This window comes from Penicillium hordei (genome assembly GCF_028827395.1).
Source record: "Penicillium hordei strain IBT 12815 chromosome Unknown utg000001l_segment0_segment0, whole genome shotgun sequence".
NCBI classification, from domain to species: Eukaryota; Fungi; Ascomycota; class Eurotiomycetes; order Eurotiales; family Aspergillaceae; genus Penicillium; species Penicillium hordei.
The window spans coordinates 3,496,390-3,521,898 of NW_026623142.1; the positions used below are offsets into that span (position 1 = coordinate 3,496,390).

Sequence of the window (25,509 nt, forward strand, 5' to 3'; positions counted from 1 at the left end):
ACGCGGTGTCGGACGTGCTCAGGAGCTGTTTGGCGGAATATCAACAATTGCGACCCGCGTGTGAATTGCGGGTTTGTGAGAGAGAATGCAAGCCACCGGACGTTTCCGTACAAAGTGACTTCGATTGAGACGAGAGGTCCGCCCACGAAAGGATAGAAAAAAGAGAAAAAAGAAGGTGTGTTGGTGCGTGATCTTCAATCTAATTTCCCTGAGGCGGGGGAACCTAGAAAAGGGGCTTGGGCTAAGCTTACTCATCACAGCCCGTTGCCACGAGGTACACAAGGAGGCAGTTTCATCCTCGTATTCGGTTTCATGTATATCATGCTTGAACTTACTTTATCCATTGCTTGATGCCATGGACAATGGAAGTTCATATTTCTATCAAAACACCCGTGGACATTCGATGTTATAAATGGCGAGACCCATGGTTGTGGCCTTTCCTGATGATCGGCCATCGGAGGAACCATCACTCCGATAGCACATATTGCGATAGTAACTATATACTTAGTGTAGCATGTCACATTTTTATAAGATACTCAATGACACTTACACTTCTGTTACACATCCAATGTAGTCAATTTATTGTCAACTTACTGCATTAGGCAAATATCACGAGGAGTTTTGAAGCATGGTTGTGGTTGGCGACCTATCCTCAGCTTGTGGAATGTCGTTACGTCATGGCCAAATGAAGTCACAGAAGGTGGTCAACATACATAGCGGACAGCTCTTTTCTTGATTTCTTTCTTGGAATAATTTTAATTGTCTGAAATTTTCAAGAGTCATGCCCGGCGAAGGACATAAGTTCGAACGTCATGCCTCAGTCACGCAGCAGCGTCGACTGGCGCTACAATACGATCGAAACGCTTGGTTAGGGCCGCCGTCAGATGTATGAATCTCTTTGGAGTAACAGTAAAAGCCACTGCTTAACCAATGCTAACACAACTACTAGACTATCTACGCCGGTATATCCAGCAGTTTTGAAGATCACTATACATCAACCATAGCAATCGCAATCCGTGACACGACATATTTACTAGACTTCATCGAGAATAAATTCACAAATGGTCAAGCGTCTACAGAGGAGGCTACTGACTTCATCATTTCCGAACTGAAGGCGTATTCAATGGAACATTTCGAGAAAATTGTTGGAATAGCAATGTCTGAACATGTTGCAAAGCACTGCCCACGACTATGTCCTCGCCTTTGGGCGGAGCTCGACATCATTCCATTGGTCATGTCGAACGCAACCCTAACAGACAGAGTCAGCGTCGAACAGGCTAGCAAGACCCAAAACCCGAGAGCTGATGGATGGAATGAAAAGACCGTCGATGAACAGGCTGAATCCATGGCACGAAAAGGTGTTAGGTTAGTTGGTCCCATTCAATCCCACAGAAGAGTCACTGAGTCTGAGTGCATACAGACTATTTGGACCGGAAAACACACCCCTTCTACAAGTGGGCTTCCTCGGGCTCGTTGAAGTGGACACAGCTTACCATGTGCGACTTGCGGACCTGAGTGATTTCCAGAAAACAGTCTCGGATAGAACTTGGACCGCGGTGCAACGCTACGCCGCTGAATTGAAAGAACGCAATGTCAAGGTGGCATTTTTCAGTTCCACGCCTCAGGGTGGTGGTGTGGCTCTAATGCGGCACGCTCTCTTGCGATTTTCACATTATCTGGGCACTGACATCAAATGGTGTGTCTATGCCTGTACCTATGTATCTGTGTCATCGCAAGAATAAAAACTAACTCAATTCTTGCAGGTACGTTCCAAAACCACGCCCGGGCGTCTTCCGGGTAACCAAAACAAATCACAATATCCTCCAAGGTGTCGCGCATCCAGACGAGCGCTTGACACTAGAGAACAAGACACTCCTGCAGGAGTGGATTGAGGAGAATGCCAGAAGATACTGGACCCGATCTGGTGGGCCTTTACTTCCACCATCAGAGGGCGGTGCAGACGTCTTGATCGTCGACGATCCCCAGATGCCAGGCCTCATTCCCATCGCAAGGAAACTAGCTCCGAATCGACCAATCATCTTTCGAAGCCACATCCAAATCAGAAGTGACTTGGTTGCGATACCCGGCTCGCCACAGGCGGAGGCCTGGGAATTCCTGTGGGATAATATTAAACACGCCGATTGTTATATCAGTCATCCTGTGAGTGCCTTTGTGCCGCAGAATGTGCCCGAAGATATAGTAGGCTACATGCCTGCGGTAACTGACTGGTAAGGGCTGAGAAGTCTGATAATTTGCTTTCACCATTCATCTTACTGACTGGGACATAGGTTGGATGGACTGAACAAGAATATGCGGGACTGGGACATCGCGCACTATGGCCGCATGTTCAATGCAGCCTGTCGCAATGCGGATATGCCAACTATTCAATGGCCTGAAGGTTTGTAGCTGATCCGGCACCAGCGATGATGAGCTGATTCCTCAGTGAAAACTAACACAAAACCAGATTCATATATCGTGCAGGTCGCACGCTTCGACCCGTCAAAGGGTATCCTGGATGTGTTAGTCTCTTACGAGAAATTCCACCACAAACTAGCAGTCGAAGCGCCAAATATGGTCCCTCCCAAACTACTAATTTGCGGACATGGATCAGTAGATGATCCTGACGGAGGACGCATCTACGACGAGATAATCGACTACCTGGATACAAAAGTCCCACATATCCGCCATCTGATCTGCGCGATGCGCGTGCGGGCCTGCGACCAAGTCCTGAACGCCATTCTCTCCAAGGCAACCGTCGCACTGCAACTATCCACATCCGAAGGCTTCGAGGTAAAAGTCTCCGAGGCAATCCACAAAGGCAAACCAGTCATCGCCACGCGTGCTGGTGGCATCCCGTTGCAGGTCACGCACGGGAAGAATGGGTTCCTGGTTGATGTTGGAGATACCGATGCTGTGGCGCAGCGCTTATTTGAGCTCTGGACAGATCACGATCTGTACCTCCGTATGTCGGAGTATGGCATTCATAATGTAAGTGATGAAGTGAGTACTGTGGGAAATGCTCTCAACTGGATGTATCTCTCTGCCACGTTGTCGCGTGGAGAAACTGTTCGGCCCAATGGACGTTGGATCGATGATATGGCATTTGAAAAGCTTGGTCTCCCTAACAAAGACGATGAACTGCGGCTCAAACATGCAGTCGAGGTGGAGAATATGGGATAATTGTACTTGTCTTTGATTCTCCTACAACCATTAGCAGTCTGTAAATACAGACCAAATCCGAACCATCTGCTACAGGAGATACTCAATTGGTATACAAATCAATATCTCAAAAAACAACATTAAAAGTAGCATTGGGGGGTATCACAAAACCAGAAACGAAACCAAAGACAACAAGCCCGGCCAACCTCTCAAGGCCTCCCAACAACCCGATACCTCTCCCTAGCCATACCCCCCTCAGCCCCCTCAACACCATACCCCTCCCCGACCTCTCCAACAATCCTCGCGGGCCTTCCACCCACAATACACCAACTCGGCACCACCATACCAGGCGGAACAACGGCGCCATCAAGCACATAAGCATAGTCTTTAATGATAGCCATACTACCAACAGCAGCGCCCTTGCCTACATGGACATGATTCCCCAGCGATGCAGCCTCAACAACAGCACCCTCGCCGACAAAGACATGGTCGCCGATCTTGAGCGGGTAGAATGAGTGGATGCCGCGGTGTAGTCGGCTCGGAGGACGCAGGATCGCGCTCTTGGAGATGTAGCTGTATCGTCCGACTGTTATTGCCACGCTGGGCGTACTGGGGTTTGCGGCTGCTGGTGCGGCTGGGTTGTTGGGGTCGCTGGGAGGGGGGAGTGTTGCGGTGCGGAATAGGTCGCCGCGAATTACGGCATCGGCTTGGATTACTGTTTTGCCGCCTAGGATGATATGTTGTGTGCCGTGGATTTGGGATCGGCGGGAGATTTTGTTTCCTGTGTCCTGTTTTTTTGGAGTTAGGTTTGGGTTCTTTTGTTTTGGGTCGGATGGGGGATTTGGTCTGAATTGAGGAGGTAAGTTGGGGAAGTTGCTTACGGTCTCGATGTATTCACCCTTTGCTGCTTTTGGTGGAGGCATCTTGAGGAATGGTGAGAAGATTTCCTGTCGTGTGATGCTGCAATTGTGGAGTCGGAGTTGCAACAAATATAGCTTGACGCCAGGATAGTAGCTGTGGCAGTATAGTTCTAAGGCGGTGGAGGTAAACAACTATGACGATTTTAATAGACCGATTATGAGTTTTTTTGGATATTATCTCTATCTACTTTATGAAGTTGCACCCAAGGAGGAAAAAAATGAAATCAGTGAATTATTCATGAAATATACATTACACTGCTATAAACAAAGCTTCAACAATTTCTGGATATCCTGGCAACCGACCAGGTCGTCGAAAACAAAACAGACAAAAAGGGCTTAGAATCATACCCGACCCAAATTTAATTACCTCCACATAACACATCACGTCGGCAGTTTGATATAAGCAGCTTCAACCAACAAACAAGCGAAAACTCTTAGGAAGATTAAGCCTTCTTCTGCTCGAGCGGACCATCCCAGTGCAGCTTAAGCGACATGGGGAAGGGACAGTAAGCAGTTCCGTCGCCGCGGAGGTAAACATGGTAGCCGCCCTCCTGGGGAATCTTCTGAAGCTGGCCCTGGGCACCGGCAGCACGACGGAGACCCTGCAAACGACCGACGACACGCAGCATAGCAACGAGGGCAATCTTGGTAATCTGCTCACCGAATCCGGTGGTGGGACCCTGACCGTGGTTGATATATGAGTCAAGAGGACGGTTAAGGTTAACCTGGTTTGGCTCAGGGAAGACGCTGGGGTCGTGGTTAGCCTGGTTGAAGGAGGCGAAGACCTGCTGACCGGGCTGAATGGTGTAGGTCTTGCCGTCTTCCTCGACGGTGACTGATTCCTTGGCCTCGCGGAAGGCGCCGAAGGTGCCGTTCAGGCGAATAGCCTCCAGACAGTAGCGGTACAGCTTCTCGTCCGATTCGGCGGAGTTGGTCTTGGCGAGGCTGTTGATTTCAGCCAGGTGGGCCTTGTTTTCGGGCACGGTGTAGAACTCGATGATCTGGGTGAAGACTTGGGCCTGACTGGGGACCAGACCGACGATTGTCGGGACAATGGCGGACCAAGTGATATCGGAGGCGTTGGAGCCGGCCTCCTTCATGCGGCGGATAGCCTCTGTTCCGAACTCGCGGAGGGCGTTGTCATGGGGGCGGAAGCTGTCCATGAGGCCGGAGAAGAGACCGCTGTTGGTGTCGGCCTTGACGGTGGCTTCGACGACCTGGCCGAGCTGGGTAGAGACGGCGGAGGCGGCGCGGTTCAGAGCGTAGGAGCGAGGAGCGTCGACGTCGAAGAAGAGCGCGGAGAAGATCGTGGAAAGGATCATGAACATCTCGTGCTCGGTGAAGAGACCCTGTGGGTTCTGTTCGGTCTTCAAGGGAACGCCGAAGATAGTAGAGGCGAAGTGGACGTGGGCCAGGTTGCCGACGTCGCGAGTGATATCGATTTGGTTGATCTTGCCCAGCTGGCCACTCTTCTCGGCGATCAGACGCTCAGTGATGTCTTCGTAGAAGGTTTTGACGAGCTTGGGGAACTCCTCGGTGTTGAGAGCCTTGCCGATAGCCTCGCGTTGCTTGGTATCGAACTCGCCCTTGCCGAAGAGCTCAGACATGGAGCGGGCCCAGCTGGGACGGAAGTCCTTCTGGTTCTCGAGGAGCAACTTGGCATTCTGGTGAGAGGCGAGGTTGACGCGAGGCTCAATGAAGGCGGGCTTGTCCCAGGAGTAATCCTGCTCACGGCCCAGATTCTTCATGATGTTGCGGTTCTCGCTGGGGATGGTCATAGGGTAGTGGGCGTAGATGGAGTCAGGCTTGTAGTGGTTAGGGAAGGCGCGTGTGGCCAGCTTATAGAAGATACAGCCCTGGTTGATGTTGAGGTCGTAGCGACACTCATTATAACCCCAGTTGGTCAGGTTACGCGGGTTGTAGTCAATCGTGTAGTGACGGTCACCGCGGACAAGGGCGACGGCATCCGACAGCACAGCACGGGAGATGGTGTAGGTCGGGGCGATACCGACACCAGGGATCATGGGCTCCTTGGCCTCCTCGGTGACGATACCGGGGTACAGCTCAATGTAATCAGGATGTTCGTAGAGGTGGCGGAGAGTATTAGCGATCTCCGGATTAGAGTTAACTTCCTCGAAAGTCTCGTAAGCCTTCAGACCGAAGTGCTTACGGAACTCGTTGAGAGAACCAACGTTCCATCTACGCGAAGCCTCAATACCGAGGATCTCGATAGAGCGCATGGCCTTGGGTACGTTTCGGGGACCGAAAGAGCTGGCCACGTCCTCAGTGGCATGGGTCAGAATGTTCACAAGCTCTCCGTCATCGAAGTATCCATTCGCATCACGCTGCAGGCGGGCGAAGGTGCGCTTGGCGGGATCAGCCTCAAGCGAACCCTCAACCTTCTTCATACCCATCAGTAGCTCAGGCATGGTGACCTCCTCGGCAGGCTTGCCCATAAGGTCATGGTAGATCTGCTCAATCCACTTCTCGTCGCCCTGACTGATGGCTGAGTGCCAACGGTAGGCCAAGTTGAACTCGACAGAGCACTGGTTGCCGAGACCGGAGGGAGTGGAACCGGTCTTCTCAGCCTGGGCACGGGGATCCAAGCACCAGGTGGAGTTGGTGCGGTTTAAGTTGACAATGGTTCGCAGGTAATCGTACAGAGTGATGTTGATATACAGACCGCAAGTGATAAGACGACCGGTCTGGAACAGGTCCTCATCACGCTTGGCCCAGGCCTTCTTGGTGTCCTCCTCGGACATACCAGGGTGGGGTTTGCTGAAGCGACCATTCTCGTTGATCTCAGCCAGCTGGCCAACGACGTGGTTGTGGAAACGGTTCAACATAACCAGCAGGACACCGCAGGCAGGAGGAAGAGCCTGCAGACGACCTTCGGAGAAGCAATCGGGCTTCAGCTTTCCGTCCTGGCGGGAACGAATCAGATCCTGTTGCTCCTGGATATCACCATACAAGATGGACAAGTCAAGGTATGCGGAGGTCTTGTTCAAGTGCTGTTGGCGGTAGTCGGTCTGGAAGATATCTACGGAACCAGCTTATTAATGCCTGAATTGTAACCTCCCGCGGAGCTGACTTACCGTGAATAATCAAAGAGGCCCAGTCGAAGAAAACACTGGAGACTTTGTTGGGGTGGGGGGTAAACTCCTGACGAGCAAAGAGGGTATCAAAAATCAGACCGGCGTCGGGCAATCCGCTGGGTTGGATGGTCAGGGGAGCAATTGTGCGGCAGTATGGGGTATTAGCAGCTCCCAACCTGGGGAGGGTAGGGTTGTTGTTTGAGCCATCAGCGGAGCGGTACTTATAGTCGTCTCCCATGTAACTATTCACAGTGTTAGCGCGCAATTGTAAAACACCAGTCTTCAATTAGGGTTTTCTCACGAAAGAGGCGGGTGAGGAATTGAATTCCATAGCTCATCCAGGAATACACTGGTAAGTTCGGTGCGGCTCTTGGAGTTACCGGGCAGATCCGCGACCAGCTGGATTATGCGCTCCATCAAGTAGGTTTTGTCATCAATAAGTTCGCCGGAGGCTTTGCTCGCAATCAGGTCTTTGACAGTGCTGACATCGCGGAATCCGAGGGACTTAATGTCGTTGATGAGACCGGAGGACTTCTCGTGCTTCAAGAAGGCACCGTCACTGGTCTGGTTGGGCAGAGGCTCCTGCGAAGCATGAATTGCTTGCGCATACTTCTCGAATACAGCGACGACCTCGGCACGCTTCACGACGTGGTTTTCTTCCTTAGTAGAGGTGGACTTGCGAGTTGGCGACACCTTAGAGGCGCGCTTGCTGCTCTTGTCTGTGGTCTTGTCTGTGGTCTTGGGCTCGATGTCACCATTGGAGTCCTTGGAGTCCTTGGACCGCTTGAACTGAGTAGAGAATCTCCTGAGCATTGTGAAAGATGATGACACAGAAAGTCAGGAGGAGAAAGTAAATTGAAAAAAGAAACAGAAAGTGGCAACGGGCCAGATCAGGGGAAATAAATCAGAAGCTGGTGCTCTTTAAAACGAGCTGTGCGGGCGACACAAATCAGCTGCAGGACTGTGGAGCGTCCAAGAGGTGGCGGATTTGTTATCGCCAATAGTTGATTGACTGTGAGAGCATTTGATTTGGAGAGCATTAGGCCGATCTCTTTTTCTCGGGCCTGAACCTGGTCTCTGTAACAATCTCCCAGCCCCGCATGGTACAAGCTCAATTCACAAGTGGAGTCCCTATAGTGGACATCTCGATGATGAAGTGTCTTAATGTGGTAATTGATCGTCATTTATGATTTTGGATACCTGAGAAAGGGGGATATCGGTTCTAGCATGTACTTTGTAACTATGCAGAATACCCAACTATCCTGGGAATCATATGATTCAATCTAATAAAGTACGACCAAGGTTGTGTGACATAGCATACCCCGGAGGTGAGCTGAATACCAAACCCAGATCTAGATCTATATATACATCACCTTCGGAAGAGCCAGATAATAGACCAATGACTGTGAGAAATGCCGTAATACCGGACTATAATCAGCGGTGTACACTACCTGTACGAGGTGGTCCCCTAACTGCAAAAAGATCTCAAGATCGAACTAAATCGACACCAAGTGGGGGGGGGAAGACTGACATTCTGTATTTTTTTTTAAAAAAAAAAAAGAAAGAAAGAGAAATAGAAAATTTCAATGGTACTTTTGTGGCTGGCTGGAGTATCGTATTTTATCATTGGCAGCAATTAGGGTTGTCTCATCCATACTACTCTGATGGATTGATGCAAGGAAGGTCCCTAATATAGAGAACCAGAGCTGTCCATACAAAATATTTTCCTTTGGGTTTTGATCGTCATAGACCCACCTGTTCACTCACTGACTATGAGATTTAAGTGGCGAACGGGCCGTCTGTTTGCACGAACCACATTGTGTCGTCTGTCATTGGTAGTAGAATCTGCCAGTCATTGTCCCGAATTATTCAGAATCTGATCCATCTCTCTCAGAGGTATCCACTTCCGGGGTCTTATTTTTTTGTCGGCTACTTCCACTATACTCGTGGCTTTTTTCTTAGAACGCGATTTTCTATACTAAAAATGGGAACTTTTATTAATTCCTTTTTTTTCCCCCAAGAGTGGGTGTTGCTCGGGTCTGATTATTTGATAGTTTAACCGCATAGTTCGGTTATGGAACCACGGGTCATTGTCTTGGGGAGGGCCGCTCCCGCATGCTCTGTCCATGGATGGATAATCTATGCATAATATCGCCTGTCTATAGATCAGCTGTCAATTCACAAAGATCCCTTGTTCAGCCGTAAATACAATTGGCTTCCTTCTTTATTTTTTCGGGATATGAAGAAAAGGCCAGAAGTTTCACTATTCTCCTTTGGGTATTGTCCTTTTCAGCTTGGACCATTCCACGATTCCACGCGGGATGACTCGTGAATTTTTATACTACCATCCCAGATGTGATGAATTTTTCCTTGTATAATATGTGATTGTGTTCTATAGTCACAGTGACTTGAAAACTTTCTTAAGTCTGACTAAAGAAAGTGACGGTAAAGATAGGTTTACCAGTGGATTGTGGCCCTGGGCCGTGAAGGACCAAGAATGACCAATGCGTATCAACGATCGATACCTAGAGCAGGCTAGCGCCAAAGTTTAACCCGATCGCTCAAGACCGAACCGATGCAGTGGAACAACTAGGAACTAGGAACGCCTCTCACCCCCTTGCACCTCCTGAATCATTAGTCACTCCAAGCTCTCAGAGGCTATGTGGGGAAAGATCGACAATAATATCCCGAACACTACCAAGTATTGTCTCCTTTCAAAAACTCGTAGGGCCAATGAGTACTTGTGGATGGAGTAGCAATATAATGAAATCTGCACGTCTCTCTTTTGGTCTATGTTCAGCCCTCACAGAAATTACAAATCCACACGCTATCCAGGTCCGACCCGTACAGCCCGCATCCCTCGTGCAGAAAGTGCTCGAGTCAGGTTCAGCCTGGTTCGCAACAATCTCGCATATTCAGCAATGATTACCGACGCGTATCTATTGGATGGGATGCACCTCCGTTAGATCTAAGTAGGTTTTCGTGCAACCTTTACCTGCACAAATGTCACCGATCATTAACCAAAAAAAAACAAAAAAAAAAAACATCCCAAAAGTAAAACATAAGGCCCATGTTGTGATGGGAATGTGCCAAGTCTGGGGGACCCGCCCGTCAACCCGCCCCGGTTTGACGTATCCTTCTCACAAATCAGCAGCGATCAGCTAGTGGGTTGAACATTGTTATCCCCTGCCAACCTCCCCCCTTCTCTGCTGGGTGCTGGGTCCGATGTAGGGCGCTGATTCGTGTAATACCAGCTGTACAGAGCTGCATTAAAGCGTCATCCCAACCTTGAGCCTCCCCCCCCCCCCCCCCCTTCTCGTATATAGCCCCCTTCAGATCTTATCAGGTGTGCTTGAAGTTTCGACCTTTTTTTTTGTCTGACCGACTGTATTATCATTCGGTGACATCATGGCTTATGAACACCAAGGCCTGTCGGGCATGCCGAAGCAGTTTGTGCTGTGCTTTGATGGTACCGGAAACAAATTCGCTGGTGATGAGTCGGATAGCAATGTGCTCAAGATCTTTCGCGTAAGTGGGACTGCAAACCAAGGTTTGAGCCCGTGCTAAGAAGTTGCAGATGCTTGACCGCAGCAAGAGTCACCAGTATCATTACTACCAGCCAGGCATTGGCACATATGTGACCTCAAAGTCGCTGACTAGCCATGGCCGAATCCAACGTATCAAGTCCGCCTATCAAAAGGCCAAGGACTCGGCGGTCGGGTCTTCCTTTGACGAGCATGTCATGGGTGGATACAAGTTCCTGATGCGATACTATTCCCCTGGCGATGAGATCTTCTTCATCGGGTTTAGTCGTGGTTCATACATCGCGCGATTTCTGGCAGAGATGTTGGACTATATCGGCCTCCTCGAAGCAGGAAACGAGGAGCTGGTCCGCTTTGCTTGGAAGACATTCGCCAAGTGGCAACAGCGGTCCGACGACTCGGATGAAGAGCGCGAAGAAAAGAAGAAACTCTTCGCCTACATGAAGGCCTTCCGTGAAACGTTCAGTCGCCCTATCTCGCGTATCCGTTTCATGGGTCTCTTCGACACAGTCAACAGTGTGCCGCGCTTCGAGTCCGCTTGGATGCAGCGCACCAAGTTCCCCTACACGGCACGCAGTTCAGCCAAGGTGATTCGCCATGCCGTGGGTATTGACGAACGTCGCGCGAAGTTCCGCCAAGATCTGATCTCTGGGGCGCGTCCAAAGGAGAAGAAACACCGCCGTCGCCACCACCATTTACCCACGAATCACCTGCACCTCTTCCACCAGGATCACAAAGAAAAGCCCCAGGAGGAAGCCCCAGACAACGTTCCTGCCATTCAGATTAATGACAGCCCCGAGGAGGAACAGCAGGATGGAGATAAAGCCGAGCCTAAATTCAATACTCCCAGATATGGGCCCAGCACTGGAGAGACATATTACCACACCGGTCGCCGTGCCTCGCACCACCAAATTCTACACACACCCTCGCAGCCCTCCTCCCGCGCCGGTAGCGAAAGCGGGTCAATGAAACACAACAAATACCGCGCACCCTCTCCCCGACGCCGCCTCGCAGTGCCCAAAGCGTCAATGGACGACCTCCGCTCAGTGCGAAGCAAAGAGTCTTGCCACAGCATGCACTCCAACACCCTCTCAGTGCAAATCCCCGTCATAGAAGTCGATTCAAGCGATGACGAAGACGACCAAGACATCCACGAGGTCTGGTTCCCAGGCTGCCACGCAGACATTGGCGGCGGATGGAGGCTCTCGGATGGCGAATCATGGGCGCTCAGCCATGCGCCGCTCGTGTGGATGACGCAGGAAGCGCAAAAGGCTGGACTTGAGCTCGATGAGCGCAAGATGAAGCAGTTCCAGTGTCTGGAGGAGTACAACGGTGATTACAGCCCCATCCGGCAAGAGATTAATGAACGACGGCCGAGTCGATGCGTTGAGCCCCATGCTGAAAACGGCGATGCATTCCGCTCCATGCCTGATGAGAAAGAGCGCACTGCTGCCAGTCGCGACTTCTGGCACGCGCTGCATACTTCCAGTACGAAGGGGTTGCTGCATGACTGTCTGATGTTCAACCAGGGTATTCCTACCATGTCGGTTATCACGTGGCGCATTATGGAATGGCTTCCCTTCCGTCGTATGGATCTGCAGCCTGATGGGTCGTGGAAGCCGATTAGTTGGCCGTTGCCTCGTGGTGAGGTGCGGGATGTTCCGCTTAATGCTGAGATCCACGTTTCTGCTATCCGGCGTATGCAGGCGGATCCCAAATACCGTCCTGGTAATGTGATTGTTGGTGGTGGTGGTCGTGGTATACGTGTTGCACCAGAGGAGTATGGTATGGGTGAGTGGGTGGTCTTCAAGAATGAAGGTGATTTGGTGCGGGAGACTTATGTCCGCAAGAACATCTCCAAGTGCAAGGAGGGCAAAGAGCCTAACCATTGAGATATCCATGTGATTGTTTTTCTTTCTTTTGTTTATACGCCATTGAATTGGCCTTTTTGATATTGTCTAATAGGTAATTTGGAGAAATTGTGTTGAAATGCTACATACTCTTACTAAGCTTGAACATGCCCCTGGGGCCGGTGCCTATCTCCAGGCCCAGGTACTGACCGCTCACGACAGGCGACTTCACCTGATCCCTGCCATAACCTCATAGAATGCCCCCTTTTCACAAAGTATCCACCAATGTCTATCCATCAATGCCCGATGTGAACATTGCGACCAATCAGGTAATACCATACTCGGTGTCTACGAAACGCTTAAAATGCAACTATCCTGGAAGCCAGGGTATTCTCTCTCCAATAGGCCGGTAAGAAGGTCAGCTGCCAGTAGGACCAATAGGGGTCGGTTAGGAAACCCAGATGGACCTCAGCAATTTGTGTTCATTGCAGAGCACCCTGTGGGAGATTGTAAGACCATACACTTTCCACCAGCCATCATTTATCCACCCTCCCGAGCGCCTGTTAAACCTATTGCTAATTAAGAGACAAAAGACTCAGAACCAGATGGTATTGACCCGTCCTTTGTCTGTCTTCTAAAGACTGATAGAAACAATCTACGGTTGTGGGCTAATATGAAACTCCTTCTCAAGTCAACGTTTCTGAGGAAGCCAGCCCCTCCGTAGAGACGCCATCTGGGGTCTTGGGTGATGCATCGCCGATCAGGGCTGCTGATTCTCCTGATTCTGAGACCGATTCCAGGATAGCTGAATTACAACTGCGCCGCTATAACAGCGAAGACCAAGGCCAATCCTCGTGTTCATCTACATCAACAAATCACGGACAGCTACAATTAACCGAGGGAGACGCCTTCTATGAATGGTCGAGTCAAGTCACTACTATAGAGCCAAGTCCCGTGGCAGCTTCAGACCTCCCTAACACTACTACATCTATACCACCGAGCGTACTATATAACAGTGTTTATCGGCGTTTTGGGCCTATCCTTGAGAGATGTTCGCCTATTCTGCTCCCAGTCGCTCCTATCAATGCCCACTAACAAGTCATAGACAATATGGAATTCTGCATGATCCCATTAACGTCTGACCTACAGATGAATCCGTTTCGATACCGCAGAACCATCGTACCGGAGCCAATGTTTCTGGTCCATGCGGTGATGGCTTTAGCAGGTCATCATGTTAAGAGTGCATCAACCGATGACCATCGCTATACAGCATTGAAACTCTTCCGCGAGAGCCTTAATGCATCCGGTAATATAGAAGATGGCTCCTCTATGCTTGATGCGATTATGATATTATTTTCCTTCGACGTTAGTTTGCACCTTTATGTTTGTTGCTCGGACCTAATCCGTTGATAATGAAAGTTAGGAAGCTCAATCCACCCTTGGATACTGGAGCACACATCTCAAGGGAGCCTATGGCCTTATCGAAGCGTACGGGGGAATTGAAGCATGGACTACATCTGCTCGGGCAGACGCTCAAATAGGATTGCTGTTGTGGTATATAACCCCACCCCATGCTGCGCAAAATTGGCCCGGCCCTTCCAGCTAAACTATCTAGGTGGGATGCCATCACCAGTCTCTTGTCTCGGGAAGACCGCGTGTTCCCATACGCATACGTTGAAGCCACCCTATCGAACCCCGAAGATCGGAAGTGGAATTTCTTTGACCTCTGTGGGTGCCCACACAGTGTGGTCACGCTGGTCATGCAAGTGGTGCGTCTGAGTGCCGAAAAACGCCAATCTTCATCCATGCGGTACGTGGCCTTTGACGCCACAGCGATCGCCCAAATCGAGCAAGAGCTCGAGTCCTGGCATCACATTTCACCTGCTACACTTGCCTTTGGTAGCGAAGAGGACATCCAACAAGACCAAGACTGTATGCACTGCTCGGAGGCCTGGAGACACGGCCTGCTGCTCTATATCTACCGCGTGTTCCGATGGAAGCCGGGAAGCCCGATTCCAATGCACGTTGTCCGTTGGGCCCGGGTCATTGTGGACCATGTGGTTTCGTGTCGCGACGAGAGCATGGTCTCCCGGCAGGCGTTGCTGCCGCTCTTCTTTGCGGGCTGCGAACAGCGCGATCGATCGGTACGGCAGAAGATCGTGCAGTTTTGCTCGGTGTGGAATGACCGGACGCGGTATCAGATGTTTGGGAGCACCATCCCGTTGCTTGAAGAAGTATGGGCAGAGCAGGAGGCGAAGGGCTTTGAGAACGTGTGGTGGGGTCACATCGTGGATCGAAAACACACTTCGTCTTGTTATCCGTTGCAAATGCGGCTTTGCTTTGGATGATCTAAACGAAAAATGAATAAATGTTGTGCAGCGGTCACTCTAGTATATGTAGCCAATGTGCATCTATTCTAAGGTCTTGATAGAATAGTTAGATTGTTTATCTGCCAGCTTCTTGCAAGGGACTGATTCATGGAAGAGGCTCGAAAGGGAACTGGAGCCCCTCATGGAGATATCTCAGTATTCCGATAACTTTCTCATCAACCATCGCCGGCAAATGAGCTGAAGCGATAGGGAACTTGACTAAATGTCTCAGTTCCATCTAGCATTCATGGTCAGCTTGTACCAACAGCAGCCCGATGTAGACGATCAATCCACTTTCCCATCTTTGTCGACTGTCTCATTGCTATGTTGATCAACCAGGCTACAAGGAGAATATTTATTTGTAAGACTCGCAACTCGCGAACGGTATTTCTGCATGAACTGCGTGCCCAACCTTGGGCCCGTGAATACGTGCCGTTGCCAGAGGTACCAAGCCACGACCATATAGGCAGTAGCGATGAACATAACAACACTGAATTGCACAAGGTTCAGTTTTCTGAGATAAATAAATACAATTCGGCTTTGAGAAGGCAAACATCTTACCTAACCCAATTCTCTAGGAACAATACATTTTCGAAGTGACGTACTCAGAAAATTGAGCTTCTAAGGTTGATTGATGTGAGACTATGCGTGGAGTCAGAGTCAGGGTACTTGCATGCACGCTAATCCAAAAAGAGCCATTGCCTGATTGGGAATAGGTTCCTAAAATGGTTAGGCAGGATGATCCATGGATACCATTCTTCCTAAGTATATATTAGTCTACAAGATGTGTAAACATGTTAGAGAACGACATCGTCCACTGCATGAATGCGTTTAGAAAGTTTCTCTAGTGAGATAAGGCATACTCACATACCATGTCTAATCAAGTAACAGTCTAAAATCGTGCAAGTGCATATGGTGTCGACCAGTTAGCGAATTGATACTTCTTACTAGGATTGAGTTTGGGCGTAAGTATAGCAGTACAAATCCGCGTACTGTTATTCTGGTCGACCTTGCAAAGTCAACCGGGCGTATAAAGCCAAATAAAACCCCATTGAGAAGCATGCCATTCGCAGGTGATATTTTGACTAGACATTCAGAAGTGACTTGTGTGATGAACCTTACTTCTAAATGTAATATAATTTTAAGAGTCGCCATCTCTCCACTTCCTCCACAGCCGACTGCTAGTCATGTTTTACTAGCACTAAACTAAAATCTCATGCTTATATGTTTCAAGAAGAATGATTCATGCCAATAACCGAAAAGGGAATATGGGATACGATGGCCCGAGTGCGACCCCGCTCTTATACACCTGCGGCTGCAGCACCGTCTCGCCGCCGCTCTACAGTGGCCTCTTGCATGAATGGACTGTAAGATCTGATCTCTTTGCCCCATTGGAGGACCACAAAAGGAGTTGCTACCAGGACCAAAGACACAAATGCAAGCAGCGAGCTGGCCCATTGAAATCCGAGATTCGTGTACATGGCTTCTGCAGCTAGAGGGAGAAAAGCGATGGAGATGTTCTCGACAAAACCCACCGCCCCGAGGGCGCTCGCAGCATACTTGCTGTACGCGTCGATGAGATAGTTAGCATTGCCAACGATAACTGCTGTCGTCCCAAACCCCACCATCGCCAGGCCAACGGTGGGTCCCATCCAGTGTATAGAATTGTACGATGTCCACCCGTACACGAACATGCCGCCTGCAACACCAAAGAATCCACCAATGATCGATGCATGTAGCCGAGCCTCCGGGATCGGCGTGCCCGGTGCCTCGGTATTGCGGGTAGCAGATGCATAGTACCAGGGATTAGTTAAGATGCAAAATCCACCGCCCAGGAGTTCCCCCACCACAATCGCAACTTGGACATACCCGCACTGGATGGGATCCCACCCATAGAGCTCCCTGTATATCTGCTCGACCGACTGCGTAAAAAGATAGATCGTTCCCAGGCTAAAGGCAGCCCACACCGTTGCAACGAACACGACCCCTTCCGTACATAGCATGTATAGAGGCCGTTGAACGCTCTGCAGGATAAGCTGAGGCAATGCTAGCCCATCGATCTTCTCAGCCGTGTACGCACTCTTTCCCTCGCAGCGTAGTCGTTTGGCTCTGGCACGCAGGATCGCCGGTCCGCGGCTCTCTGGCAGACCGAAGATCAGGATCGGAAATAGGACAGCGGTCCAGATCAATTCAATGTAACCAATCCAGCGCCATGACAGGAATTGCAGGATGGAAGAGCCAACGACCGGGCCCAGACTTGTCGCCGCCAGATAGATGGTCACGTACAGACAAATTGGGACACTCCGGGCTCGATCGCCGTGAAAGACATTCGATGTAATACCGGCAACGGCGTCACTTATCAGCGGAACACATCCTCCGCTAAAAAATCGGGCCACAATCAGGGTGGCAAAGTTTGGTGCAACCCCTACGGGAATCAGAAAACAAATAAAGCAAAAATAGGTGGTGAGAAGAACAGGTCGAACGCCAAAGTCCTCCATCACAGGAAACAGAAGAAGCGGACACAGCGCCGCCCCGATGGCCCAGGATGTGGTTAACCAGTAAGAATTGGGGAACGTTGCATCGGAGATGTGAAACTCTTCTCCAATGGCCGCATGAGCCACCGTTAGGATGGTCCCATTCATCGAACAGACAAAGCTCGCCAGCAAACCAATACCTGTAGCCTGCCATTTCTTCCAGAGGGGCCAATTGTAGGGATCTTTGGGGTCATCTTCTCCATCCCACGTGACAATCACACTCTCTTGAGCAAAGCATGGGCCTGTGTGTCATGGTAAGTGGATTGATCTCAGTTCACAAGTTTAGAGCATGTGCATACTAACCTGAGGTATGAGAGCCTGATACAGGGTACAAATCAATGTCGACCTCGTCTAGTATGATCGGTACGTTTCCAAGATTGGCTATAGAGCCATGTGCTTTCGATGCAATGTGTCGCCGCGAACAATCCGGGCGTAGCATCATGGCAGGGGTGGCGGCACGCGACAAGCTCTCTTGGTGCGAGAAGGACGTCCCCCAGAGAAGTCAAGGTAGCAGTGATATATTTGGTCGTTGTGGTATTAATCACGGCAACATGTTTATTCAACACTGTTGGAAGTAGTCTCGGAATAGTCAAAAAATAATTATAAGAGCATATGTTGGGGTATTCCCATTTTAAGAGAGACTTTTCATATCATTTTCTTATTCTATGATTAGTTTAGATTAATTAAGATTAATCAATTACATACCTACATATGTTCTTCTACGTAGGGTATTTCCTCTGCCAGGTGGGGCTTGCCTATTTTGGGGGCCGCCGCTTTAATGATGGCGGTCAGAGTCAGGCTCTCTGAGTAAATTTCAGTCTGGGCTCAGGCTTAGTGAGCTTGCTCTGAGCCATCACGTGATATATTAGTAACGCCATCTGAGTAATCAGAGGGCACTCAGACTGTACTCAGACTAGGCTATCTGATTACTCAGATAGCCAGAGGGCGTCTATTGAGCACTCAGTTCATGTTCAGTCCTTACCCAAAGGGGCATTCGGCCCTACAGCGCCGTTTATTCTGTAAAATAATTTTGATAGCCCTCATTTCTTGGCCTTTCTTTTCGCGATTTTCCATCCTCAATTTTCCCAGCACCTCAAGATCCACACTAAAGTAAAATGACGCAGCAACCTGAGGGATAATATCCCCTCCAAATTGTAATAGTACTAGGGAGAAGTCGCCTTCTATGAGTTATTCAAATTCGCCCGTGCGCAAAAGCTCAAGTATATAGAGACTACAATCCATCTGTAGACATCTTCAACCATACAATTCTCCTTTATCTTCGTCTCTTATCATTTATTCTTTTTTCCCTTCGACCTTAGTCCAGAGCCACTACATAAGTTTGCTAGGCTATGGGCCGAAAGCAATATTTTGCTCGACAGGCCGAACTTGCAAAGGAAAGGCGTCACAAACAACTAGAAAAATCCGGATACATTTTCGGAGCCCATGCACAGGATGACTCAATCCGTGATAAAGACAAAAGGATTGTACTGGTTAACTAGTTAACTATATAGTTGTAAAATGATAGTAGTAAAATACTAGTAAGAGAGTGGTAAGGGTGAAGTGGGTTAATGCCTGAAAGTGGTAAGGTAACGTAACCGGTAAGCGAGCCGCCACCCTACCCAAAACGCGTCCAGGAATTAGATCTCTATTAGTTCAACCACCCACCATGCCACCAATTCGCTCTCAATCCTCTAAAAATCCAACAGAGCAAGAGGGTAGGCTTTTATTAGCTATCCAGGCCTTTAAAAATAGAGATATTAGCTCTATTTCTCTTGCTGCGCGTACATTCAATGTCCCACGTTCAACTTTACGCGACCGCCTTAACGGCTATACCGAACGAAGCACTACACGCGCCAATTCACATAAATTGACAGAGATTGAAGAGGAGTCTCTTTAAAAATAGATTCTCTCTATAGATCTACGTAGAGCAGCCCCCCGGCCCTCTATAGTACGAGAAATAGTAGATCTTCTTCTTCAAAAGCGTAGAACTACCCCGGTCCTTTCGGTCGGCGAAAAATAGGTATATAACTATATAAAACGGTATCCTCTCCTTTCCTCCCGATTCTCGAAACGATATAACTACGAGCGTACGAAATATAAAGACCCTAAAATTATTAAGGGGTAGTTTGATCTTATTTAAAAAACTATCCTTCAATTTGGGATCGACCCCGACGATATCTATAACTTCGACGAGACCGGTTTCGCAATAGGATTAACTATAACTACGAAGGTTATTACGAGGAGTGAATACTACGGTCGGAGGCTGGTTTTATAACCTAGAAATCGAGAGTAGGTAACTATTATTGAGTATACGAATGCTTCTAGCTAGGCCCTTCCTTTATATATAATTTTTAAAGGCAAAGTCTTTATTAAATTATAGTTCGACGGCCTCCCGGAGGATTAGCGCTTTAAAGTTAGTCCTAATAGCTAGACTTCCGATAAAATTGGCCTTCGCTAGCTTAAAAAGCTCTTTATTCCTAGTACTTCTTTATATACGAAGAGGGGGTATCGACTTTTAATACTCGACGGCTATAGAAGTTATTTAACCCCGAGGTTCGATAAAATCTATAAAGAAAATAAGATTATACTAATCTATATACCTCTATACTCCTCTTACCTTTTATAACCTCTTAATATCGGCTGTTTTATAGTGTTAAAACGTACGTATAGTCGGATAGTTAAATTTAAGATACGGAACCGGATTAACTATATCGATAAACTTGACTTCCTCGAAGTATACCCCCTCGTACGAATTGAAGCTTTTAAATCGGAGACGATTAAAAATAGCTTCGTAGCAGCCGGTTTAGTACTATTTAGACCTAACCGAGTGATTTCAAAGCTTAATATCCGGCTTCGAACCCCGACCCCCCCTCCGAGCCGGGGTAGTGATTAGGACCCCTAAACCCTATCGAACTATATCCAATTACAAAAGCAAGCTTTATCAATTAAAGCATTGCTTCGTATAAGATCAAGGAGCCCTCTAAGTCCTCTTAATTCCGCTATAAACTAGGTCTTAAAGGCATACTAGATCACTATATAGTCCGCCGCATTTCTCGAGAAGGAAGTAAGCGAATTACGCGCCGCCAACGAGAAGTAGAAGCAAAAGCGTACTAGATCCCGGAGGCAGATACCCGCTAAAGAAGGCCTCTTAGTTCAAGAAGCTTCTCAATTGATTACTAAGCCGGTGGAAGTAGATAAAGTGCCTCCCCCCCGCCGGCAGAGACGGCTCTCGCCACCTTTACAGCCACGAACGAGAGCATTACCAACATGCGGGTTTTGCAAAAACCAGGGTCATAAAAGAAATGCATATCCAGAGAATAGATCATTTTAGTGTATTTAATTTAATGGCGTTATGGTTGAGATAAATGCAATTGAATGTAATGGGTTTGGGTAGGGTGGCGGCTCGCTTACAGTGGCGGCTCGCTTACCGGTTACGTTAATGAAAGGCGTAAGGCAAACATGATTTTTTTGTTGGTGCCTAAGGCTAGTAACCCTAGTGAGAGGTCAGGGGGGCCACCCTGGTGTGTAGTCACCCAAAATTGGGTTTTGAAGCCTGACCCCTATACCGCTTCGTAGGGGTACAAATACTAATGAAACGCCACTGTATATTGCCGCGTCCACTTTTACCGTCCAATGGATAAATTGCTTAACTATGTTGTACCGATGAAGACTCCAGTGGAAATTGCAATAAATGGCCTTCCAAGGCGCCGTTCAAGTCATGAATACTATCATGGCATTGAAAATTACACTGCCAGAAACCAAAAAAAATCTATATCAGAATCACGATATATAAAACTTCTCCAAATCCCTTAAAGAGGCTATAAATCATATAAAAAGGGGATTGATACAGCCCCCCCCCCCTGCCTGAAAATGCCTGAAATTTCGGTACCGCCTTCCTGATCGGGTGCAACCAGGATTTCTGCCATATATTCTGCCGCTCCATGTTTATACTGCTATAGATTCTGCCACCACTATAATAATCCTGGTTTACATAGTAAAAAGATATGCATTTTGTTTAGAAAAAATCGTATATCTCTGCCTAATTACTGCTTTATACTCTACAAATTCATTACTACTTCTCATACACCTCCTTATACGCGTTTTGCCCTATATCCATATCCTCGACCGCGTCCTCGACCGTGTCCTCTTCTATATTTACGTCCTCAGTCGCGATCACGTCCTTGTTTTTACACGAGTATATACTTAAATCCTGATAGTTCTCGCCGGATTGATCGATCCTGGGTAAGTGGATCGGGGGAAGACTAGATGCTTTGCTAAGTGCTATATAACAAAAGTGACTTAATTTTGTTAGGGGTTTACACACAAATTGTAGGTACCTATTGTCAACTACAATTGTGTAGATATGAAGGCATAAAGGCGGTGTATGAAATTGGAAGGCGGTATAGAATGCGGTAGACAAGAGCAGGTATCGAGGTAGTGCATTACTTGATTAGGAAGGCGGTGACTGAATTTTCAGGCAGGGGTGGTCTGATCCAAAGGGGGGGTGGCTGTATCAATCCCCTATAAAAATCATTAAACTATAAGGGAACGTTGTTGAGATATAAAGTTGTAATTTATCGCATTTACCATGGTGTTTTGGGGTGGACCACTCGCTTGTGGAATACGTTAACTACATTTCAAAACCAAACGGTGCTTATATAAGCAAAGACCTCAGGTGGGCCCTGGGGCTAACCCCCCTGAGCAAAGGTTGACCATGGGGTCAAGTCTGGTGTGATCTCTCCTTTCCTTCAACTTACGCCCATATGTTCCGAACTCTGTGCTTTCCCAAGGCTTTTATTCGACGCAGTATCGCTACACGGGCAAAAATGCCGTCCCTACAGAATCTTCCCGATGAATTACTGCTCAACGTGATCAACAAACTTTCGGTATACGACGTCATGGCCTTGTCGCAGCAAAGCCGTGGAATACATGCTCTATGTGATGTGAAAAATCGTCAGAAGTATCATCAATTGAAGTTCGGCCGAGAGAAGTACCCGCAGACCCATGAAGCTGTACTCCAAGATGGCCTAGACACATTACTTGCCATCTTACGAACTCCCTCCCTTGGACATTATCTTCGTCGTGTGGACCTGTACGGAACTGGAATGATTGAGTTTGATCCTGACTCCGAAAATTCCATCCAAGATTCTATGCTTTCCCCTGAGGACATCGACAGACTCAACCAAGCAATCCTAGGCGCTGGCTTCCAAGGTGCACAGGAGCGCGAGTCAATTTTATCTATGCTTTCACGGAACCCTGCTAAATTCCAGTAAGCTTTTGTCTCTATCTAAGAATATCTCACGGAGTGTTACGCTTTTGTTACTCACTAGCAATATAGATCTGATTCAAGCACGGAAGCACTCCAGTTCAAAGATGCCCTCATTACGCTCTTAGTTGCAGCTGCCCCGAATCTTGAATTCATTTCAATGTATCCATTACTGGAATACATTCGATCTTCATCTGCCAGGAATTATGAAAGGGTGAATCTTCTCCAAAGATTGCTATATCGGGCCTCTACGTCTACAGAGTCGGTGCCTTACTGCCAAAATCTACGAAATATTACCTTCCACCCAGACGATAAGCTTAACGAATCCAATACGTACGTTGAAGACCCATATTATCATCGGCTTAATATGGTCCGTAAGCTACCGGCTATTGAATCGGTCGCTTTCAAGCTGGTAACGTGGAGCAATGAAGCCGGAATACCACCTCCTCCCCGTTCCGCCAACTATAGCAAGGTCAGCTTTACACATTCTATAATGGAAAGTTGGGATCTTTGCCGTATCATCGAATCCGCCAAGACCTTGAAAAGTTTTACTTCCACTATCGGTGGTCGTTTATACCCTGAGGGTGGCAACCCCGTGTTATACATGACTCCGATATTCAAGTCACTTTGGACGCACCGCCAGACTTTAGAGGAATTGAATCTGGATATAGAGAGCCAGACACCTCGACAAGAATTATATGATGAGGAATATCAACCCCGCCATAAAGATGGGATGACCGAAGAGGACCGAAAAGATTATAAGGAGCAATGGGCAGACGAGCTGCAGGAGCTAGCCGCCCCAGAAATCGTACCCGTACGCGTCTCCCTGAAAGACTTCCCACAGCTCAAGAATCTCAGTATTGGAGCCCATACGCTATGCTATCTAGCTCGAGGTGTAGGGGATGGCAAGACGCAGCTTGACTCAAAGTCTTTCAATCTTGTTGATCATATCCCGTCTACTCTTGAGTCTCTCCGGATTTACGGGCTCGGAGAGCCCGTGGATAGGAGTACCCCCTATCTGGATTATGAATCTGATCTAGACGTCGATGCCCAAATTGAGCAGCTGGCGCGTGAGAAAGATGCCAAACTGCCAGGACTGAAGATTTTGGAAGGCGTTGATCCTTGTATTCCAAATGGCAGGACTGTGGATGAAGGGGCGGATGAAGATGATCTAGAACTTTTCTGGAAAGATCCAGATGACAACAGGTTTGGTGAGGCTGATGATGACGTTTGATGATAATATAAATCTAGTATCAACGCTGTCACCATTGTATATTGGTCCCTACTAGACCTTGCCAACTTATATAAGACTGGAGAGATCAGTCCGCTCCTATAGGACTTTGATAGGACTCCCATAGGACTATAAATGATATAAATATATACAGAAAAACATAACCTATATAACTTATAAAGATTTCTACTATTTTTTTAGGTATTTCCATTACTCAAAAATTAAGATTCTAGTACGGTCATTTTCAGCGTCAATCCCACAGGTCCTCATATTCTAGTTGTAAACTAGTATTCGGACCCCCCGACGGTAAGTCGCACTTTGACGGAAATGAAGGAAGAATTTCGTGGACTTGATGGAGGCTAAACAGTCCTATAAGTCAGAATGACGAGGGCAAGTGCGCCTGATAATTCCAATATTTTCATACGTCCCGTGTCGAAAAACAAGAAGTCGAACGAGTGTAATGAAACCCCAAACAGCCGAGAGGTAATTGCTGTTTTCTATAAACTGTAGAGAATCCTTAGGTCAGACCAATTGGATGATTGTGAAAAATAATTGTTTGCCTACAAATTAATTGACCAGATTAACTACCCCGTCGAATCACCACTCCGCTCCCATATGGTTAACAAACTTCTTCAATTACAAAGCCCCAACGTTTTCCTTTCCGCAAATCTTACTTTCTGCCTTCTAGCCATAGTAATTTGTTGCTTTCGACCTAGCCAACTTTTAGTATAGGATGGATCAAAATCAGTTTCACCATTTCCTCACGGAGGTTCTTTCTCGAACCCTCTTTTGAACACGCTATGCCTTTTACGGTAACTCTGCCCCTGAATCCCTTTCTTGGCAGTATTCGAGTACATCCGTAAATACTTCAGGTCTCCAGGGACTCAAGAACGTTGACCCAGCAAACAAGTCAAACAAAGGGATGCCTGCTCGTTTGGGGACGTGGCAAGAGTTACAAAATTTTCAACAAAGGGTGAGGTGTATTTGCTTGTAAACCTCACCCGTCTGGCACCGATATGACAACCTCACTACGATATGCGCTGGGGAGCATTTTCCTTACAGCTTTCTAAAAAAACGGTCCGAAGCACCTCCCCTAGAGGCTCATATGGCGGACTCTCGTATGAGTAGAATATTTCCTTCACTCGATAAACTTTGATTGTCCAATTCGGCTCGTGAAACTCGGAGCCTTCCGCTAATGCTATCTTGGATCGCTTAATCCGAATGTTGTAAGTTGTTCCTTTCAATGACGTGAAGTTTTCTGGATTGCGATTGGCTTCGTTTAATATCCCCTCAAAATGATTAAATGTAGGGGCAGTAAAACTTACTCTCGATCAACTGAATCCATTCCAACAGCTCAGATGCTATTCTTTCAGTCAACGGAATACAACACATCCTGGTAGGTTTTTTATATACCTGGTGCGCCAATGCCTTTATGATCCATATTGAGGAATAGGAGACAGAGAAGAAATATAGACCGTTTCTTATAGCTTTATAGGAAAGGAATCAAACGGACTGAGAGATACTTGACCAGAAGAGACAGCTT

At 48.0% G+C, this 25,509-nt stretch overlaps 7 protein-coding genes across 7 annotated transcripts; 4 read left to right on the forward strand and 3 right to left on the reverse strand.

Annotated features, from left to right (window-relative positions):
• Positions 1-781: 781 nt before the first annotated feature.
• Positions 782-3,180, forward strand: ccg9 (putative trehalose synthase (Ccg-9); the record flags this gene model as incomplete). Its single annotated transcript, XM_056892389.1, has 6 exons — positions 782-886; positions 950-1,365; positions 1,421-1,696; positions 1,764-2,228; positions 2,289-2,398; positions 2,465-3,180. 6 exons carry the CDS (start codon positions 782-784, stop codon positions 3,178-3,180), a joined length of 2,088 nt encoding a protein of 695 aa, XP_056757384.1.
• Positions 3,181-3,368: 188 nt separating this feature from the next.
• On the reverse strand, positions 3,369-4,082 carry N7537_001332 (dynactin subunit 5; the record flags this gene model as incomplete). Its single annotated transcript, XM_056892390.1, has 2 exons — positions 3,369-3,947; positions 4,041-4,082. The coding sequence occupies 2 exons, from the start codon at positions 4,080-4,082 to the stop codon at positions 3,369-3,371; spliced, it is 621 nt and encodes a 206-aa protein (XP_056757385.1).
• A 440-nt stretch (positions 4,083-4,522) lies between these two features.
• On the reverse strand, positions 4,523-7,987 carry N7537_001333 (peroxidase/cytochrome P450 family protein; the record flags this gene model as incomplete). Its single annotated transcript, XM_056892391.1, has 3 exons — positions 4,523-7,119; positions 7,175-7,416; positions 7,476-7,987. 3 exons carry the CDS (start codon positions 7,985-7,987, stop codon positions 4,523-4,525), a joined length of 3,351 nt encoding a protein of 1,116 aa, XP_056757386.1.
• A 2,595-nt stretch (positions 7,988-10,582) lies between these two features.
• On the forward strand, positions 10,583-12,608 carry N7537_001334 (T6SS phospholipase effector Tle1-like catalytic domain-containing protein; the record flags this gene model as incomplete). Its single annotated transcript, XM_056892392.1, has 2 exons — positions 10,583-10,702; positions 10,752-12,608. The coding sequence occupies 2 exons, from the start codon at positions 10,583-10,585 to the stop codon at positions 12,606-12,608; spliced, it is 1,977 nt and encodes a 658-aa protein (XP_056757387.1).
• A 1,068-nt stretch (positions 12,609-13,676) lies between these two features.
• N7537_001335 (fungal specific transcription factor domain-containing protein) lies at positions 13,677-14,914 on the forward strand (the record flags this gene model as incomplete). Its single annotated transcript, XM_056892393.1, has 3 exons — positions 13,677-13,931; positions 13,990-14,120; positions 14,182-14,914. 3 exons carry the CDS (start codon positions 13,677-13,679, stop codon positions 14,912-14,914), a joined length of 1,119 nt encoding a protein of 372 aa, XP_056757388.1.
• A 1,322-nt stretch (positions 14,915-16,236) lies between these two features.
• Positions 16,237-17,911, reverse strand: N7537_001336 (uncharacterized protein; the record flags this gene model as incomplete). Its single annotated transcript, XM_056892394.1, has 2 exons — positions 16,237-17,711; positions 17,773-17,911. 2 exons carry the CDS (start codon positions 17,909-17,911, stop codon positions 16,237-16,239), a joined length of 1,614 nt encoding a protein of 537 aa, XP_056757389.1.
• A 4,321-nt stretch (positions 17,912-22,232) lies between these two features.
• N7537_001337 (F-box protein) lies at positions 22,233-23,969 on the forward strand (the record flags this gene model as incomplete). The annotated part of the gene is made up of 2 exons (XM_056892395.1): positions 22,233-22,738; positions 22,808-23,969. The coding sequence occupies 2 exons, from the start codon at positions 22,233-22,235 to the stop codon at positions 23,967-23,969; spliced, it is 1,668 nt and encodes a 555-aa protein (XP_056757390.1).
• Between the last annotated feature and the right edge of the window lie 1,540 nt (positions 23,970-25,509).